This window comes from Otolemur garnettii, unplaced genomic scaffold (genome assembly GCF_000181295.1).
Source record: "Otolemur garnettii isolate 467f Iridium unplaced genomic scaffold, OtoGar3 scaffold00056, whole genome shotgun sequence".
Classification (NCBI taxonomy): domain Eukaryota; kingdom Metazoa; phylum Chordata; class Mammalia; order Primates; family Galagidae; genus Otolemur; species Otolemur garnettii.
The window spans coordinates 9,099,808-9,113,893 of record NW_003852451.1 but is presented as its reverse complement, the minus strand read 5'-3'; the positions used below and the strand labels follow the sequence as shown (position 1 = coordinate 9,113,893).

The window sequence follows — 14,086 nt, the reverse complement described above, 5'->3', positions numbered from 1 at the left end:
CGGGCGAGGAGGCCGGGCCGCGGCCCAGGGCCCCGGGCGCGCTTCCGCCGGCCGCGCCGCGCACGCCGCGGTAAATGGGAGGCTTGGCCCGCAGGGGCGGGGGCCGCGCAGCCGGGGACTTTCAGGAACTGCAGGAGCGGGCGGCGGCTGGAGTCGCCAAGCGCCCAGCGGTGCGGCCTGAGCGCCGAGACTCCCGGCCGAGGCGGAGCCGCCGCCCCCGCGCCGGGCCCAGCTGTAGCCGCCGCCCTCGTCCTCGCCCTCCTGGCTCGGGCCGACCAGTCGCGGCGCGGGAGAGGAGCCGGCCGTCCCGGGCCGGGGGACTCGCCTGCCATGGCCACCAAGGTGAGGGGCGCGCGGCGCAGGCCCGGCCGCCCTCTCGGCCCCGCGGCGGCACGGGGAGGGTCCGGGTCCGGGTCAGGGGCTGGTGGCGGCGCCGGGCAGGCCAGGGGCAGCACCGCGCCCTCGGTGGGGCCCCCGGGCTGTCCCGCGGCCCGGCCGGTCCCCTGCGGGTGTGGGTGCGGCCGGGGTCGCGCGTAGCGTGGGCGGGGGTCATCGGGGGCTGGGCTCCGGCGCGGGTCGGGACCCCGGCCCGGCGTCATTTGCAAAGTTTGCACTGGAGTGTGGACTGCGGGCGGACTCACCGGGAGGAGCCGCGGAGGCTGGACGGAAAGTTCCCGCAGCCCCGGGAGGGACGGGGGAGCCGCTGGGTCCCCGAGGCGACTGCGCTCCTTGGAGTCCGGCTTCCCTGCGGCCCCCACGGCTCCTCCCTCTGCCGGCGGGACCCTAGGCCCGCGGGTTGGGTCGGGGGGCGAGGGGACGCGGCACTTTGGACCTGGCCTGCGGGAGATCGCTGCCTATCCCGGGGAGGAGGGACTCGGCTGCAGCACCCCGCGCTCCGCTGCCTTCGCTTTTCTTATTTTTTTTCTCTTGTTTTGCTACCTTTTCGGTTTGAATGGCATTACCAGCATGAATAAAATATCAAGAGGGAAATGACTGTGCTTTCGATTACGTGTTCGCCTGAGAAAAGGCCCAGGCCCGAATTACGTGGTGGAACTTTGACTCCTATTTGGTAATTGGCTAGGAGAGGTGGTTTGCTTATTTTAATGAAATTAGTAGTTCCCCTTTAATACTTGAGTCTTCAAAAGCCACTCTCCCGCTCTCTCTTCGTGAGCATTTTCTATAGTTACTTGATGTAAAAAAAGTCACTGAGAAAGGCACGATCGCGGAATGAAGACCTGGGGTTGGAGCTCTTGATTGATCTGTGAGGTGGTTGGTGTGAAGAGTGGATTTACTTTTTCATATACTTTTTGTAATGCCACTTTTATAAACATCAGCATCCTTTTCAATATTTGTTTTTGAGATCTCTAAGCTACTTTTCAGTTGATGAAGACCTTAATTTGTTGTTGTTGGTCATGGATGTGTGTTTTTGGTGGAGGGATAATTTGGAAAAGTGTAAGAAATTTGAAATCCCGTTGAAAAGTCAGAATTGTCCAATTTCATTTCGGTCTGCTAAGTTTTGAGCTCTGATAAATTTTGTGCTCTGAATCCTAGTTGCAGTGTTTATATAGAAATGGGAGGTTCTCCTTCAGGGAACCTGTTACTACTCTTACTGAAATATCTTCTTAATATATATTAACGGCTATTGCTTGGTTTTACTAGATGTGATAAAACTTTGTACCTTATTAACACATGTTAATTTTTTGTTGACCTTTTTAAAAATTAAGCCAGGAATTTTTAAGGAAATTTGATTTTGAAGTTTGTTTCCTAATGTTCTAGAAACTACCAGTTAGACATGCTAGGACATATTCATCTTCCAGCCTTAAAAGTGGTTTGTGACATAGAGATCTGTTCAGTAGTGGTCAGTGTTGTGGTATTTTCCATTCTGTTCTGCGGAAGCACGTTTCCTGCACTGTCCTTTACCCTTAAGTGGAATACTATTTAGCAACTAGTGGGGAGGACACATGATGAAATTTTTGATAGTTAAGCCTGAACTTTAATTTTTTTAAAAAATTGAACGTGACAGTGGTTGTAGTAAACGTGAATCTCTTGGGTCTTCCCTAAAGATAAGCTTTAAAGCATATGTAAGAGCTTCCTACTTTGTTATATATATACCACTCTGAAGGTGAACCAGAAATTCTGGCTGTTCTTTTCTTTCAGCTTTCTGATCCTTCTTCCAAATGATACTCATTTCCATGTTTACCTTGTGACTTACTACTTCCATTTTAAGAAGAAGAAGAGCAATGAAGCGCTTATTTAAAAAGGACCCTTCCTCAGCTGTTTGGTTTTCTGATTTCCGGGTGATTCTTGTGTCAGACTAGAGTCTCCTGTTTGTGTGTGTGTTTTTAATTGTTCCCAAGAGAGTACAGTTGTCATTATTGCTTCTCCCAAAGTCCCCATACACACACACCCTGGCCTTCCCCACATCTCAGTAGTTTGATTCTTTCTTCCTGTTCTTTAATGGGTAGGTGGGGAGAATGTACTAAGTAAAACCTGCTAACTTTTAATGAAATTTTAGGCTCTAGTGGCCCTCAAGTTCTTGCTATAAGCTCTAAGTGATGATAAATATATTCACTATCTGGATATATTAAATATGTTGAGTTTCCCTTTGAATTTATCAGAGAATGGCTTTAGTTCTCTCCAGATACAATTTTCTTGTTTCTTCTTAACATATTTTCTTGAAAATGCAATCATCTCTGAACTGTCATGATTTTTAGAAATTCCACTGGTATATTCACAATGGAAAAAATATTTTTTAAAGGAAGAACTTTAATTGGGCAATTCTTAACTAGTAAAGAAAGTTAATTAGTAACTGCACATTTTAAATGGATTATCTGTGCTGTTTCTAATCCTTAGTAGAAAACTGAATTCAGTTTAAGTGCATGCCCTCAGTCCAGTCATGTCTTAATTTACAAATAAATGGAGAAAAAGGCAACATGAGTGCTTTAGTCTTGACCTCTATTGGAAACCTTTGAAGTTTATCATATTTTGTTATAATCCTATGGGAGACTTGAGTAGATTAAGTTTTATTTAAAACTAAGTTTGGGAAAAGAAATTAAGAAATTTTTGTTCTCAATGTATATCAAAAGGGACATGAAGAAAATAGCGGAAGTTAGTTCATATCTATAGAATTTAGCTGTTAATTCCATGTCAGAATTAACCTTTGGTAACTAATTTAGGTCCTTTTATGCTTACATAATCACTTTTAGGAGTAGTCATGATATCAAGATTCCAGGAGTTCCTGATTTTTTTCTTTTTTAACTTTTCAGCTCCAGTATCTGTGTGCGTGTGTGTTTTATCCAGCTTGTCTGGTTGAATTAGTTGGGTGTAGAATGTTAGAAATCCTGGTAGGGACTGAGTGAATTCTTTAGGCCTTCTGTGACGTAGATGAGTGAGAACCGTTTAGAAAGCATACTTCATAGTCTCTCCTGAGCAGAAACCTCTTTATTTGAGGAAAAGAATAGAAACGTCTTTCTAAAAGGTTCTAAGGTTTGTTTTTTTTTTTTGAGATGGAGCCTCAAGCTATCCCCCTGGGTAGAGTGCCATGGCATCACGCTCACAGCAACCTCCAACTCCTGGGCTCAAGCGAGTCTCCTGTCTCAGCCTCCCAAGTAGCTGGGACTACAGGCGCCCGCCACAACGCCCGGCCATTTTTTGGTTGCAGCCATCATTGTTGTTTGGCGGGCCCGGGCTGGGGATTCGAACCCACCACCTTAGGTGTATGTGGCTGGCGCTTTAGCCGCTTGAGCCACAGGCGCCGAGCCGGTTCTAAGGATTAAAGTTGATTTGTATCATTTTTAGAAAACAATATGGAAAGTGCTGAAGTGTCTTAAATAGAACACATAATATTTTTGAAGTCAGAAAAATTTTGTGACAGTAGAAAGATGAATTTCTCATTGAGGAAGTAGATTAGAAACCATAGAAATTTTGCAGAGTTTTCTACTATGCTGTTTAATATATTGACCATCTGAAAATTATAGTTGTACCTTAATCGCCCACTTAAAACTTTGTAGATTTGCATATGCAGTTTATTTTCTGGAATGATGTTCTGTCCTCCTCTCCAGGCACCTCCTTTTTACATGTTAGGTTTTAATGTGTCAAACGATCACTGGCCCAGGAAAGCCTTTCCTGACGGCCCTGACTCTTGCTACAGGGTCACATCATCCCTCCTGAGAGCCATTTGTTGCTGTGACCAATGGCCATCTCCTGAGGGTGCCATAAAATTCATTGCAAAAATGAATTCAGAAGGCTGGGACCGTGTGGTTTTGTTCAACTTTATATCTAAAGTGACCAGTTTGAAAGAGCAAAATGGTAATCCAGTGAGATAAGGGATTCACTTAAAGAAAGCTCCATAACCTCCAACTGTAAGCTTTCATTCTTTAAATGGTACATAGTAAACATTTTTTAAAAATACAGGTACAATGCAAAATTTACATCTGCCTTAGGTATTAGCAGTGTTTTTAAAATACAGTAGAACCTCTGTAAGTTGACCACCCAAGGGACTATAACAAAACTGGTCCATATACAGAGCTGGTCAATGTAAGGAACTGGGCCTATTGTACTGATATAGGTACATGTGGTGTACATGTCCAGTCTATGAAAATTAGGTCAACTTACGGAGTCAGTGTAGGAAGGTGGTCAACTATGGAGTTCTACTCTATAATAATTCAGTTTTACTGATTACATAAGGTATTGGTTCTTACGTTTTAAGGTAATTGGAACAAGTTTCATATTTCTGAGACTTCAAAAAGAGTTGTCTTTAACCCGTGAGTTATTGGAAGTGTGTTTAATTTCCCAATGTGTAAGTTTTTTCTATTTATCTTTTTTTTTTTTTTTTTTTGAGACAGAGTCTCACTTTGTTACCCTTCGTAGAGTGCCCTGGAGTCGTACCTCACAGCAACCTCAAAATCTTGGGTTTAAGCAATTCTCTTGCCTCAGCCTCCCGAGTAGCTGGGACTACAGGTGCCCACGACAATGCTCAACTATTTTTTAGAGATGGGGGTCCAACTCTTGCACAGGCTGGTCTCAAACCTCTGAGTGCAAGCAATACCCGCCTCAGCCTCCCAGAGTGCTAGGATTACAGGCATGAGCCACTGTGCCCAGCCCCCTGTTTATCTTTTTATTGATGATTTCTAACTTTATTGTGTTGTGATCAAGGAATCTAATTAATAATCAGTATTGTTCCTGGGAATTTGTTAAGCCTGTATCTAGCAAAGAGTCAGTTTTCATGAATGTTCCATCTGTGCATAAAAAGAATATGTATATTCATTTGTGTATGTGTGTGTGTATGCTATGTGAGGTCTGGCAATTAAGTTAGCGAATTCAGCCTAGAAAAAGTGATGCATACCTCATTGCTGAATATCACTGCCGTCATCTTCAAAGTATTCCCCTTGGGAAGCTATGCATTGACACCAATGTCTACTCCACCCTTCCAAGAAATTTTGGGACTCTTTTTTCTGGAATGGCCATCAAATCTGTCTTCATATCACTCTTAATATCCTAAATGTCATCAAAATGTCTTCCCTTCAGTATTTCTTTTCAGGTAAAGAAAAAACTCATTGGAGGCCAAAAAACTCATTGGGGAGGATATTCTAATAGTTACTTGTTTACTGGCTAAAAACTCCCTGATAGACAGTGCTGTGTGAGCTGGTACATTGTCGTGATCCAAGAGCCAGGAGTTGTTAGCCAAGATTTTTGGTTAAGATTTTCCTGCTTCTCTGTCAATGTTTACTTGGTCTGCTATGCCTCTCACAGTTAGCCAACAATTTTGATGAACAGTTCAATGAATTTTTGCAATATTTTCATGATTTCTGCTCATTAGTGGCTGTCCTGGCCTCTCTCCATCAGTGACGCTTTCTCTTTCAGAAAACATTTTGTCTCTCCCAGAAAAACATTTATTCCCTTTATACGCTGCTGTTTTCTTCACAGCATTTTCCTCATAAACTTGGATTAATATGTCCTTGATTTCACTTCCTCTTTTGCGAAGGAATTTAACGTTCATTGCTCTAAGTCAAGCTCAACATTCTCATGATGGCACACACAAACATGCCACACAGCAAGACACCACCACACATTGACACAACACAGCCGTGAAACCCTGATTTATCAAGGTCATGAACCCTTACCCAGCTGTTTGTACAGCTGTAGAGTGCTGACAGTGTCAGCGCACAGTGGCAAGTTCACGAACTTAATTGTCAGACCTCATATGTCCATTAGAGTTGACTTATTAATTATGATGTTCACATCTTTTAACCTTATTAATTGCTTGATCTGTTGTATCTAACTCTTCCTTGTCTGCTTGATAGAGATGATAAAATGAAAATGGATTTAAAAAATTTCTCTACATTTATCTTCAAGGTGAATTGAAGGTTTTTTTTTTTGTTGTTTGTTTGTTTGTTTGTTTAGACAGAGTCTCACTTTGTTGCCCTTGGTAGAGTGCTGTGGTGTCATTGCTCACAGCAACCTCAAACTCTTGGGCTAAGGGATCCTCTTGCCTCAGCCTCCCACGTAGCTGGGAATACAGGCACCCACCACAACGCCTGGCTGTCTTTAGAGATAAGGTCTTGTTCTGGCTCAGGCTGATCTTGAACCTGTAACCTCAGACAATCCACCTGCCCTGGCCTCCCAGAGCTAGGATTACAGACATGAGCCATCTCGCCCAGCCGTTTTTTTTTTTTTTTTTTTGGAGACGGAGTCTCAAGCTATCCCCCTGGGTAGAGTGCCATGGCCTCACAGCTCACAGCAACTTCCAACTCCTGGGCTCAAGCGAGTCTCCTGCCTCAGCCTCCCAAGTAGCTGGGACCACAGGCGCCCACCACAGCGCCGGCCATTTTTTGGTTGCAGCCATCATTGTTGTTTGGCGGGCCCGGGCTGGGGATTCGAACCTGCCACCGTAGGTGTATGTGGCTGGCGCCTTAGCTGCTTGAGCCACAGGCGCTGAGCCACCTCGCCCAGCCCAGCCTTTTAAGCTACTTTTAAACATATAAAAACCTTTACAGTTCTGTGTTGATTATCATATAGAAATGATTCAGCCATCTGTTTCTGCTCATCCTCACTCATGGTGCCTCATTTTCTTGTGTTATGATTTATTTTTTCCGTAAATTGTTCATTTTCTTTGGAACTTCATCTGAGGGAATTGATACTTCCATCAAAGTTGTAATCCTCCAGGGAGGATTTGTGTGTGGTTTTATCCATCTCCCAAGAACATTACATCCTTGGGGTCACTGTATCTTTAATTCCTGGCTTAGGTTTCTCCAGCCATGCTGGGTGGCATCAATATGGATCTTTGATCTCAGGAGAAAGTTCCCTCATTCCCACTATCCTTTGTCAATGATAAGACATTTCCTTGCACACAGGTTTTTCTCTTCACCCTCATGTTGAGGTCCTCTGGAGTCAGGAGTCTTGATCTCTTACCTGCCCTTCCCCCACTGGTCCTGAGAAAGCACTCAGGTCTCCAGGGTGTAGTGGTGGCTCCTGGTGACAGCCTGTCTCAGCGCCGACTTTCTCCCAGGGTTTCTGCTTTCACTTCCTTTGTGACTTCTCCAGAGCTCTTTGTGTGTGCGTGCACAGTGTGTTGTGCAAGGTATAAGGTGTAGTGTGCCTTTTACTTGTTATATTTTATTCCGCACTTCATTGTCTCCGTCTGGTGATGGTTCAGACATTAGCTTGCTCTACTTTCTGGAACAAAATCCAAGGCAGAGCATCTTCCCAAGGCTGTGCATTGAAGGCGGTGGAATATGTGCATACCAGGCATTCGTCTGGTCTTTAGCGAAAAGTGAAAAAGCGTTTTTATTGAAACCTCACTCAAGCGGTCAAAATTATGCACTGTGGGCATTTCAAAACTTTCCATTTGGTATTTCTTTGTCTCTTTCTTTTGACTATTAAAAACACATGATGGATTTCACCCCTCTCATTCATTTATAGGTATTATAAATATGATATTTAAGGATGCTGTTCAGTCTGACTCGGTTTTTCTAGGCTATTTTTAGTATCTGAAAACCAAGTCATAACAGTATTATTACCTACAGAGGCAGCACTCAAAAATCACAGATTTGTGGTTATTCATTAAGTCAAGTTTACACCCGGCTTTAGGGATAAGTTAAGGAGGGGAGAAAGGTGCCTTTATCCTGGTGCCTGTTACTCTCTGTCACTGACTCATTCATTTGAACTTCCAGTGCGCTCCTGCCATGTCCTGTGCTCCGTGGAGGGCTGTCAGTATGAATGCACGCCCCTGCCCTCTAAGGGCCCAGGTTCTGGAGGAAGGCAGCTTTCTCTCTTTTTTTTTTTTTTTTTTGAGACAGAGCCTCAAGCTGTCCCCCTGGGCAGAGTGCCGTGGCATTACAGCTCACAGCAACCTCCAACTCCTGGGCTCAAGCGAGTCTCCTGCCTCCGCCTCCCAAGTAGCTGGGACCACAGGTGTCCGCCACAACGCCCGGCTATTTCTTGGTTGCAGCCATCGTTGTTTGGCGGGTCTGGGCTGGGGATTCGAACCCGCCACCTTAGGTGTACGTGGCTGGCGCCTTAGCCGGTTGAGCTATAGGCGCCGAGCCAGCTTTCTCTTTCTACACAGCACCGGCTGCTGACAGCTCTTCAAGCCAGGAGGCTCTCAAAGTTCCTGAGTCTGGAAATGTCTGTTATTTTCTTTAGTTCACTGAGTTTTAACCTTAATCATTTCAGATGCTTTGAAAATATTTATCTAGTACATGTCACCAGTCTATGAGTTCAGTTTTTCTCTCGTCTCATCCCTAATACTTAGTTCAGCAGACATCCCAGTGCCCATGATCGCCTCTCCTGTGCTGGTAGTGAAGGTTTGGATCCTCTCTAAGAGGGCTGATGTTCACACACTAATGATGTTTAAAATAAATACACCAGTTAAATCACAGTTTAAATGTATTTTCTAATATAAACTTAGAGAAAAGGGCTTGAAAAATGTAGATTTGTATGTAAATAGTAGACGTCTGTCTCATGGTAGCTACACTTAGGAACATTTTTTAGCTTGTTTTGTATTCTCACAATCTTTTGTACTCGTTCTTGATTTTGAGTAATGATTAGTTGCTGTTTTTGTAATAAGGGGAAAAATTTTTATTTACAAATATTATTTTGTAAATTATAAAGTTTATTTCCTTAAGTATTATATTTTCTTCTACCAAAGGAGAAAATAATGTTTTTAAACTTTTAAAGAGAACTGAAAACTTACTGAAAAACCAGAATTGAATGTGAAGATTTTAAAAATTTCCATTACAGTAAAATGTGTAGTTTTTCCTGCCTCTGTCTGCCTTGTCCCTCCGGAGCTCATTGGCAGCAGAGCGGCTGATCCTTCGTGGGTCTGGAGTGGTTTTCATCACTCCCTGCCTCGCTCCACCTTTGTAAGTTCACTCAGTCCTCAGATTTTTGGAGTTGAGAGTTGAATACTATGATTCTACATTTATTTTCTTGATGCATCAGATTTGCTTTGTCCTGTGACTGACATTACCAGTAAGAAAAGCATAGTCAGCATCCTTGGGGGAAAAAAAAAGCCCCAGGAAATTCATAGTCTTCAGGTTACTGAGATCTTGGTTACAATAGATTGATCTGTCTTAACCATTTAAAACCAAAATGATACCAAAAAATATGGAGATTTAAAAAAATTCTTCTAACATTTACTTCCATCAGTGTTTTGCTACTATATAATATCCAAGTGAAGTTCTCACTGTTTTAAAAACCCTTTCCCCTCCCCCCTTATTTATTTATTCTGGAGACAGAGTCTCATTGTGTCGCCCGCGGTAGAGTGCATGATGTCACAGCTCACAGCAACCTCAAACTCTTAGGCTTAAGCGATTCTCTTGCCTCAGCCTCCCAAATAGCTGGGACTACAGGTGCCTGCCGCAACACCCAGCTGTTTTTTGGTTGTAGTTGTCATTGTTATTTGGCAGGCCCGAACTGGATTCGAACCCGCCAGCTCTGGTGTATGTGGCTGGCGCCCTAGCCACTGAGCCACAGGCGCCGAACCAATGAATTATACTTTTACATAATTACTATTATTTGTAGGGGGATATATGATGTAGTAATTTACATAATTACTATTATTTGTAGGGGGATAATGAACTGTGAGGTCATTGGCATTCTATGATTCATTGACTATTACTTAAAAGCCCATTTCCTTTATTAATGTTTGGTTTCCCTTGAATTTTACATTAGGAGAAAAATTTTGTGGTGTCTTCTTTAAGAAATGCAATGGATGGATAAAATCACCTGTGCCTCATAATAGTGGCTGGAGGAATAGCATAGACTCAGAACCCTGGGCTCAAATCCCAGTCAAGTCCAGTACGTTTCTTCAGAAAGTTACCTAATTCTTACGTTTCCTGATCTATAAAATACAAGTCATTGAGTAGATTCAGGCATGAATTCCATTGCACAATCTAGGTGGGAGAAAAATAGAACTTTAATTTTCTATAATAATTTACAACAAATCATGTCCCTGTCCTACTGGAGAAGTGGAACTGTTATATAATCTGTTAGTTTCCAGGCCTTGCCTCTGGCCCAGGGTAAGCGTACTTTGAGAGTAGGGATGCAGCACAGTGCGGTGGTCTTGGGGACGGCTCCATCTTGTCCCCGTCCCCTCCCAGCAGGCTGCTTGCTCCTTTAGTCTGTACCCCTCAGTCGAGTGGTTCTCCCCACCACTTAGTTGCTGTGCCTGAGGACTCCGGGGCCCTGTTTTGCTGGTTCCCTCTTGTGTTGGGGCACAGACAACAGCAGAGCTCAGAGGCTTTCTCTCTGAATGCAGTAAATAGCTTTTGGGTCCCCCCCCCCCCGTAGTTTTGTTTCAGGGGGTCTAGAAGCCGGGTGAAGGCTTTTCCCCCCAGGTCTTGCCTCACCTTGAGTGTCTGCCCTCTGCTTCCCCACCATCTTTTCTCACAGGCCAGATAATCTTTTCCCACTTTGGGAGGAGAAGTGGAGGCTGGGGTGGGAGGAACGGGAACGAAAATCCTGTGCTCCATTTAAGTCAATCAGCCAGAGAGCTCTGCAGTATTTCTCACAGGTGTTTTCTGCCCAGCCTAGAAAGCCAAACCAGAAACCTTTTCTGTGCTCTGCCCTGTCGCCTTCCTCTCAGGGCTGTGGGGACTGCTGGTTTGTATAAAAGGGAGAAAGAAATAGAAGAGAAACTAAAGCTGATGAAACTATTTCAAAAGCATTATTTCTGCCACGTTTTCTGAACATTAAGAAAAGTTTTCCATAAAGTCTCTACCGAAGTGTGTAGCTGTATAGCAAGGAGCAGTTGTTGGGTGCTGGTGCTCATGTTGCTGTAAAAACAGGACGTACGTTGGGATCTGTTGAACCCCCAAGGTGCAGGGTCCATCTTAACCGTATTTGGAGCTGAAACTAGTTTTTCTGATTTAAGGTTACTCTTGTTATGGAGATGATGAACTTTGCTACTTGCTTCTCTTTATTTTTCTGAAACTTCTAAGTTAACTCACTTCCCAGATGTGTCTGGCTATATACCTTTGATTGTTGGCCATTGGCTCAATGTGCCTTGTTAATTCTGGTAAATTACCTTTTATACATTAAAAGAAGATATAAATAAAGCAAGACTTTAGAAGGTAGAGGGCAGGTTAAAAAGCACATAGGCATTGGTAGAGAATGTGACCTCGTAACACCACGCATACTTAGTGCATCTGCTTGCCAAGTTCACAGGTAGCAAATCTCCCTGGATTCTCACAGCAGTAATCACCGTATTATTTTGTTCCTTCAGCAAATTTGCTAGGTATCTGCTTTGGGCCAGAAACCATTGAAGCGTGGGAATACAATATTGAAGAAAATAATTTTAAAAATCTTTGCCCTCAGACAAAAATTCCTGCTCTCGTGGAGCTTGTGTTCTAGTGAGGGAGACGGCAGTAGGTGAGGGGAAGGAGGAGAGAGCATGTCACTGGTGTGTGCGCACAGTATTAGATGCAGGGGGCAAGAAAGTCTCAGGTAGTGAGTCTGGGAAGGCGACATTCAGGACCCCAGAGGAGGGTGGGTGTCAGTTGGAGCTCTAAGGAAAGAGCATGGCTCTAAGCCGGGAAGGGAAGAAGAGGGCATCTTTGGGGGCCAGGTCCCAAAGGGAGTTGGAGGTGAACGCAGGGGCTCTGACATTTTTTTGGAAACATGAAACCATTGTAGGATGTTCAGCACACTGAAAATGATAAACACTGGGCCTCCTTCCTTCCTTTCTTCTTTGTTGAGCTTGTCTTTATTGGCCAAAGCTGACTGTACGGAGTTACTGTTCACTGTGATAGTGGATTTAAATCTTCTTTTATCCCTTCTTAAAACTTAATCGATTCTATGTAATTTAAGTCACACTACGAAAATCCTGTGCTCCATTTAAGTCAATCAGCCAGAGAGCTTCAAAAGTATTGCTCAATTATCCTTTTATATATGAGGAAGACCCCAGTTAAATCAGTTGAAAACAATTTTTGGGGGGGTGCTGAAACCCGAGGATGAACCAGTTGAAAACAATTTTTTAGGCTCGGCGCCTATAGCTCAACCGGCTAAGGCGCCAGCCACGTACACCTAAGGTGGCGGGTTCGAATCCCCAGCCCGGACCCGCCAAACAACAATGACGGCTGCAACCAAAAAAAATAGCCGGGCGTTGTGGCGGGCGCCTGTGGTCCCAGCTACTTGGGAGGCAGAGGCAGGAGACTCGCTTGAGCCCAGGAGTTGGAGGTTGCTGTGAGCTGTAATGCCATGGCACTCTACCCAGGGGGACAGCTTGAGGCTCTGTCTCAAAAAAAAAAAAAAAAAAAAAAAAGAAAACAATTTTTTAAAAAATAAGAAAAACCTAATAAACAGAATTTGACATTTTATCTGATGAAATTTTCAGATTATGTCTCCTGGATATACTGAATGAAAATACATACAAGCCATCAGACCATTTCCTCTTCTAGCTAAAATATTTGGTTTGGCTGTTCACCATCATTCTGTTCACTTGACCTGTGTCCGCTCAGACAATAAGTAAACCATTTTCAGACTGCCAGGTTTCATGCAGATGAAAGACATTTATAGTCAATTAGGACTGACTGTATTTCTCGTCTAATTAGGATCGCTGATAGTTTCTGGTGTAAACTTTGCAAAACCTCAGCAGTCTTGAGAACAGCAGTATAAAAAGCAACTGGAATTCCAACTGAAAATTGGGTCAGAAAGTTCTCATGGGCTTAGAAGAAATGGCATCATCCTGATTTAAGATTGTGAGATTTAATGAATCTTTTATTCTTTTCTGGTTCCATTAAATGAGTTTTTAATATGAAATTTCATATTATGTGTGTTTAAAAACTCCGTGTCTGTGTCTTTTTATAACTCAAGATCTTTGAGATGGAGAGCACCCTCCAGTGGGTAGGAGAGACAGCTGAAGATGAAGACTATTACTTACAGGCCCTGGGCGTACAGAGCAGGCCTGGAGGTCACACTCAGGGAGGCCAGGCAGAGACAGGCAGACCCAGACATCCACAGGCCAGTGCTTTATTTGGTCCAAAGTGTTATGCACACAGGTTTCCCTCAGGGAGGTTTAATCAGTGAGTTTAAAACAAACAGGCGTGACTTGAAGTCACACTGACTGAGATCACTGCAGCACGTCCACCCAGTCTGTGTAGGTGTGAGGGCCAGAGGCCAGTCACAGAGGCTGTATGTAGCTGTCCCATAGGGAGGTGGTCACCAGGGGGAAGTGTATAAGGCAAGTATCTGGGCCCATCACATTGGGGAACTAAGCAGAGGTGTAAAACTGGAAGGTGTCCAAGGTGGCTGAGCCCTGCTTCTGGTATAAGAAAGTCTAATGTAGTCCAAGGGCTGAGATGACATAAAAGTATAAGGATTCACTACCACACTGTGACTTTTTAAAGTACTATGCAAACAGTTTGTCATGATTCAGTATTTTTTCTATTAACTTTTTATTTATAAACATTTCAAAGATGGCACAAGTAGAATAGCACAGTGACCCCCTGTACCCGTTACCAGTAGAACAGCACAGTGACCCCCTGTACCCGTTACCAGTAGAACAGCACAGTGACCCCCTGTACCCATTACCAGTAGAATAGTACAGTGACCCCCTGTACCCATTACCAGTAGAACAGCACAGTGA

General features: G+C 43.9%; 1 protein-coding gene across 1 annotated transcript in view; it reads left to right on the top strand.

Annotated features, from left to right (window-relative positions):
- The first annotated feature begins 78 nt into the window (after nucleotides 1-78).
- SNX9 (sorting nexin 9) overlaps nucleotides 79-14,086 on the top strand; it is a 114,840-nt gene continuing 100,832 nt past the window's right edge. The window contains exon 1 of the mRNA XM_012806739.2: nucleotides 79-342. Coding sequence (XP_012662193.1) covers nucleotides 331-342 — 12 coding nt within the window. The 5' untranslated portion in view covers nucleotides 79-330. The remainder of the gene's footprint in view (nucleotides 343-14,086) is intronic.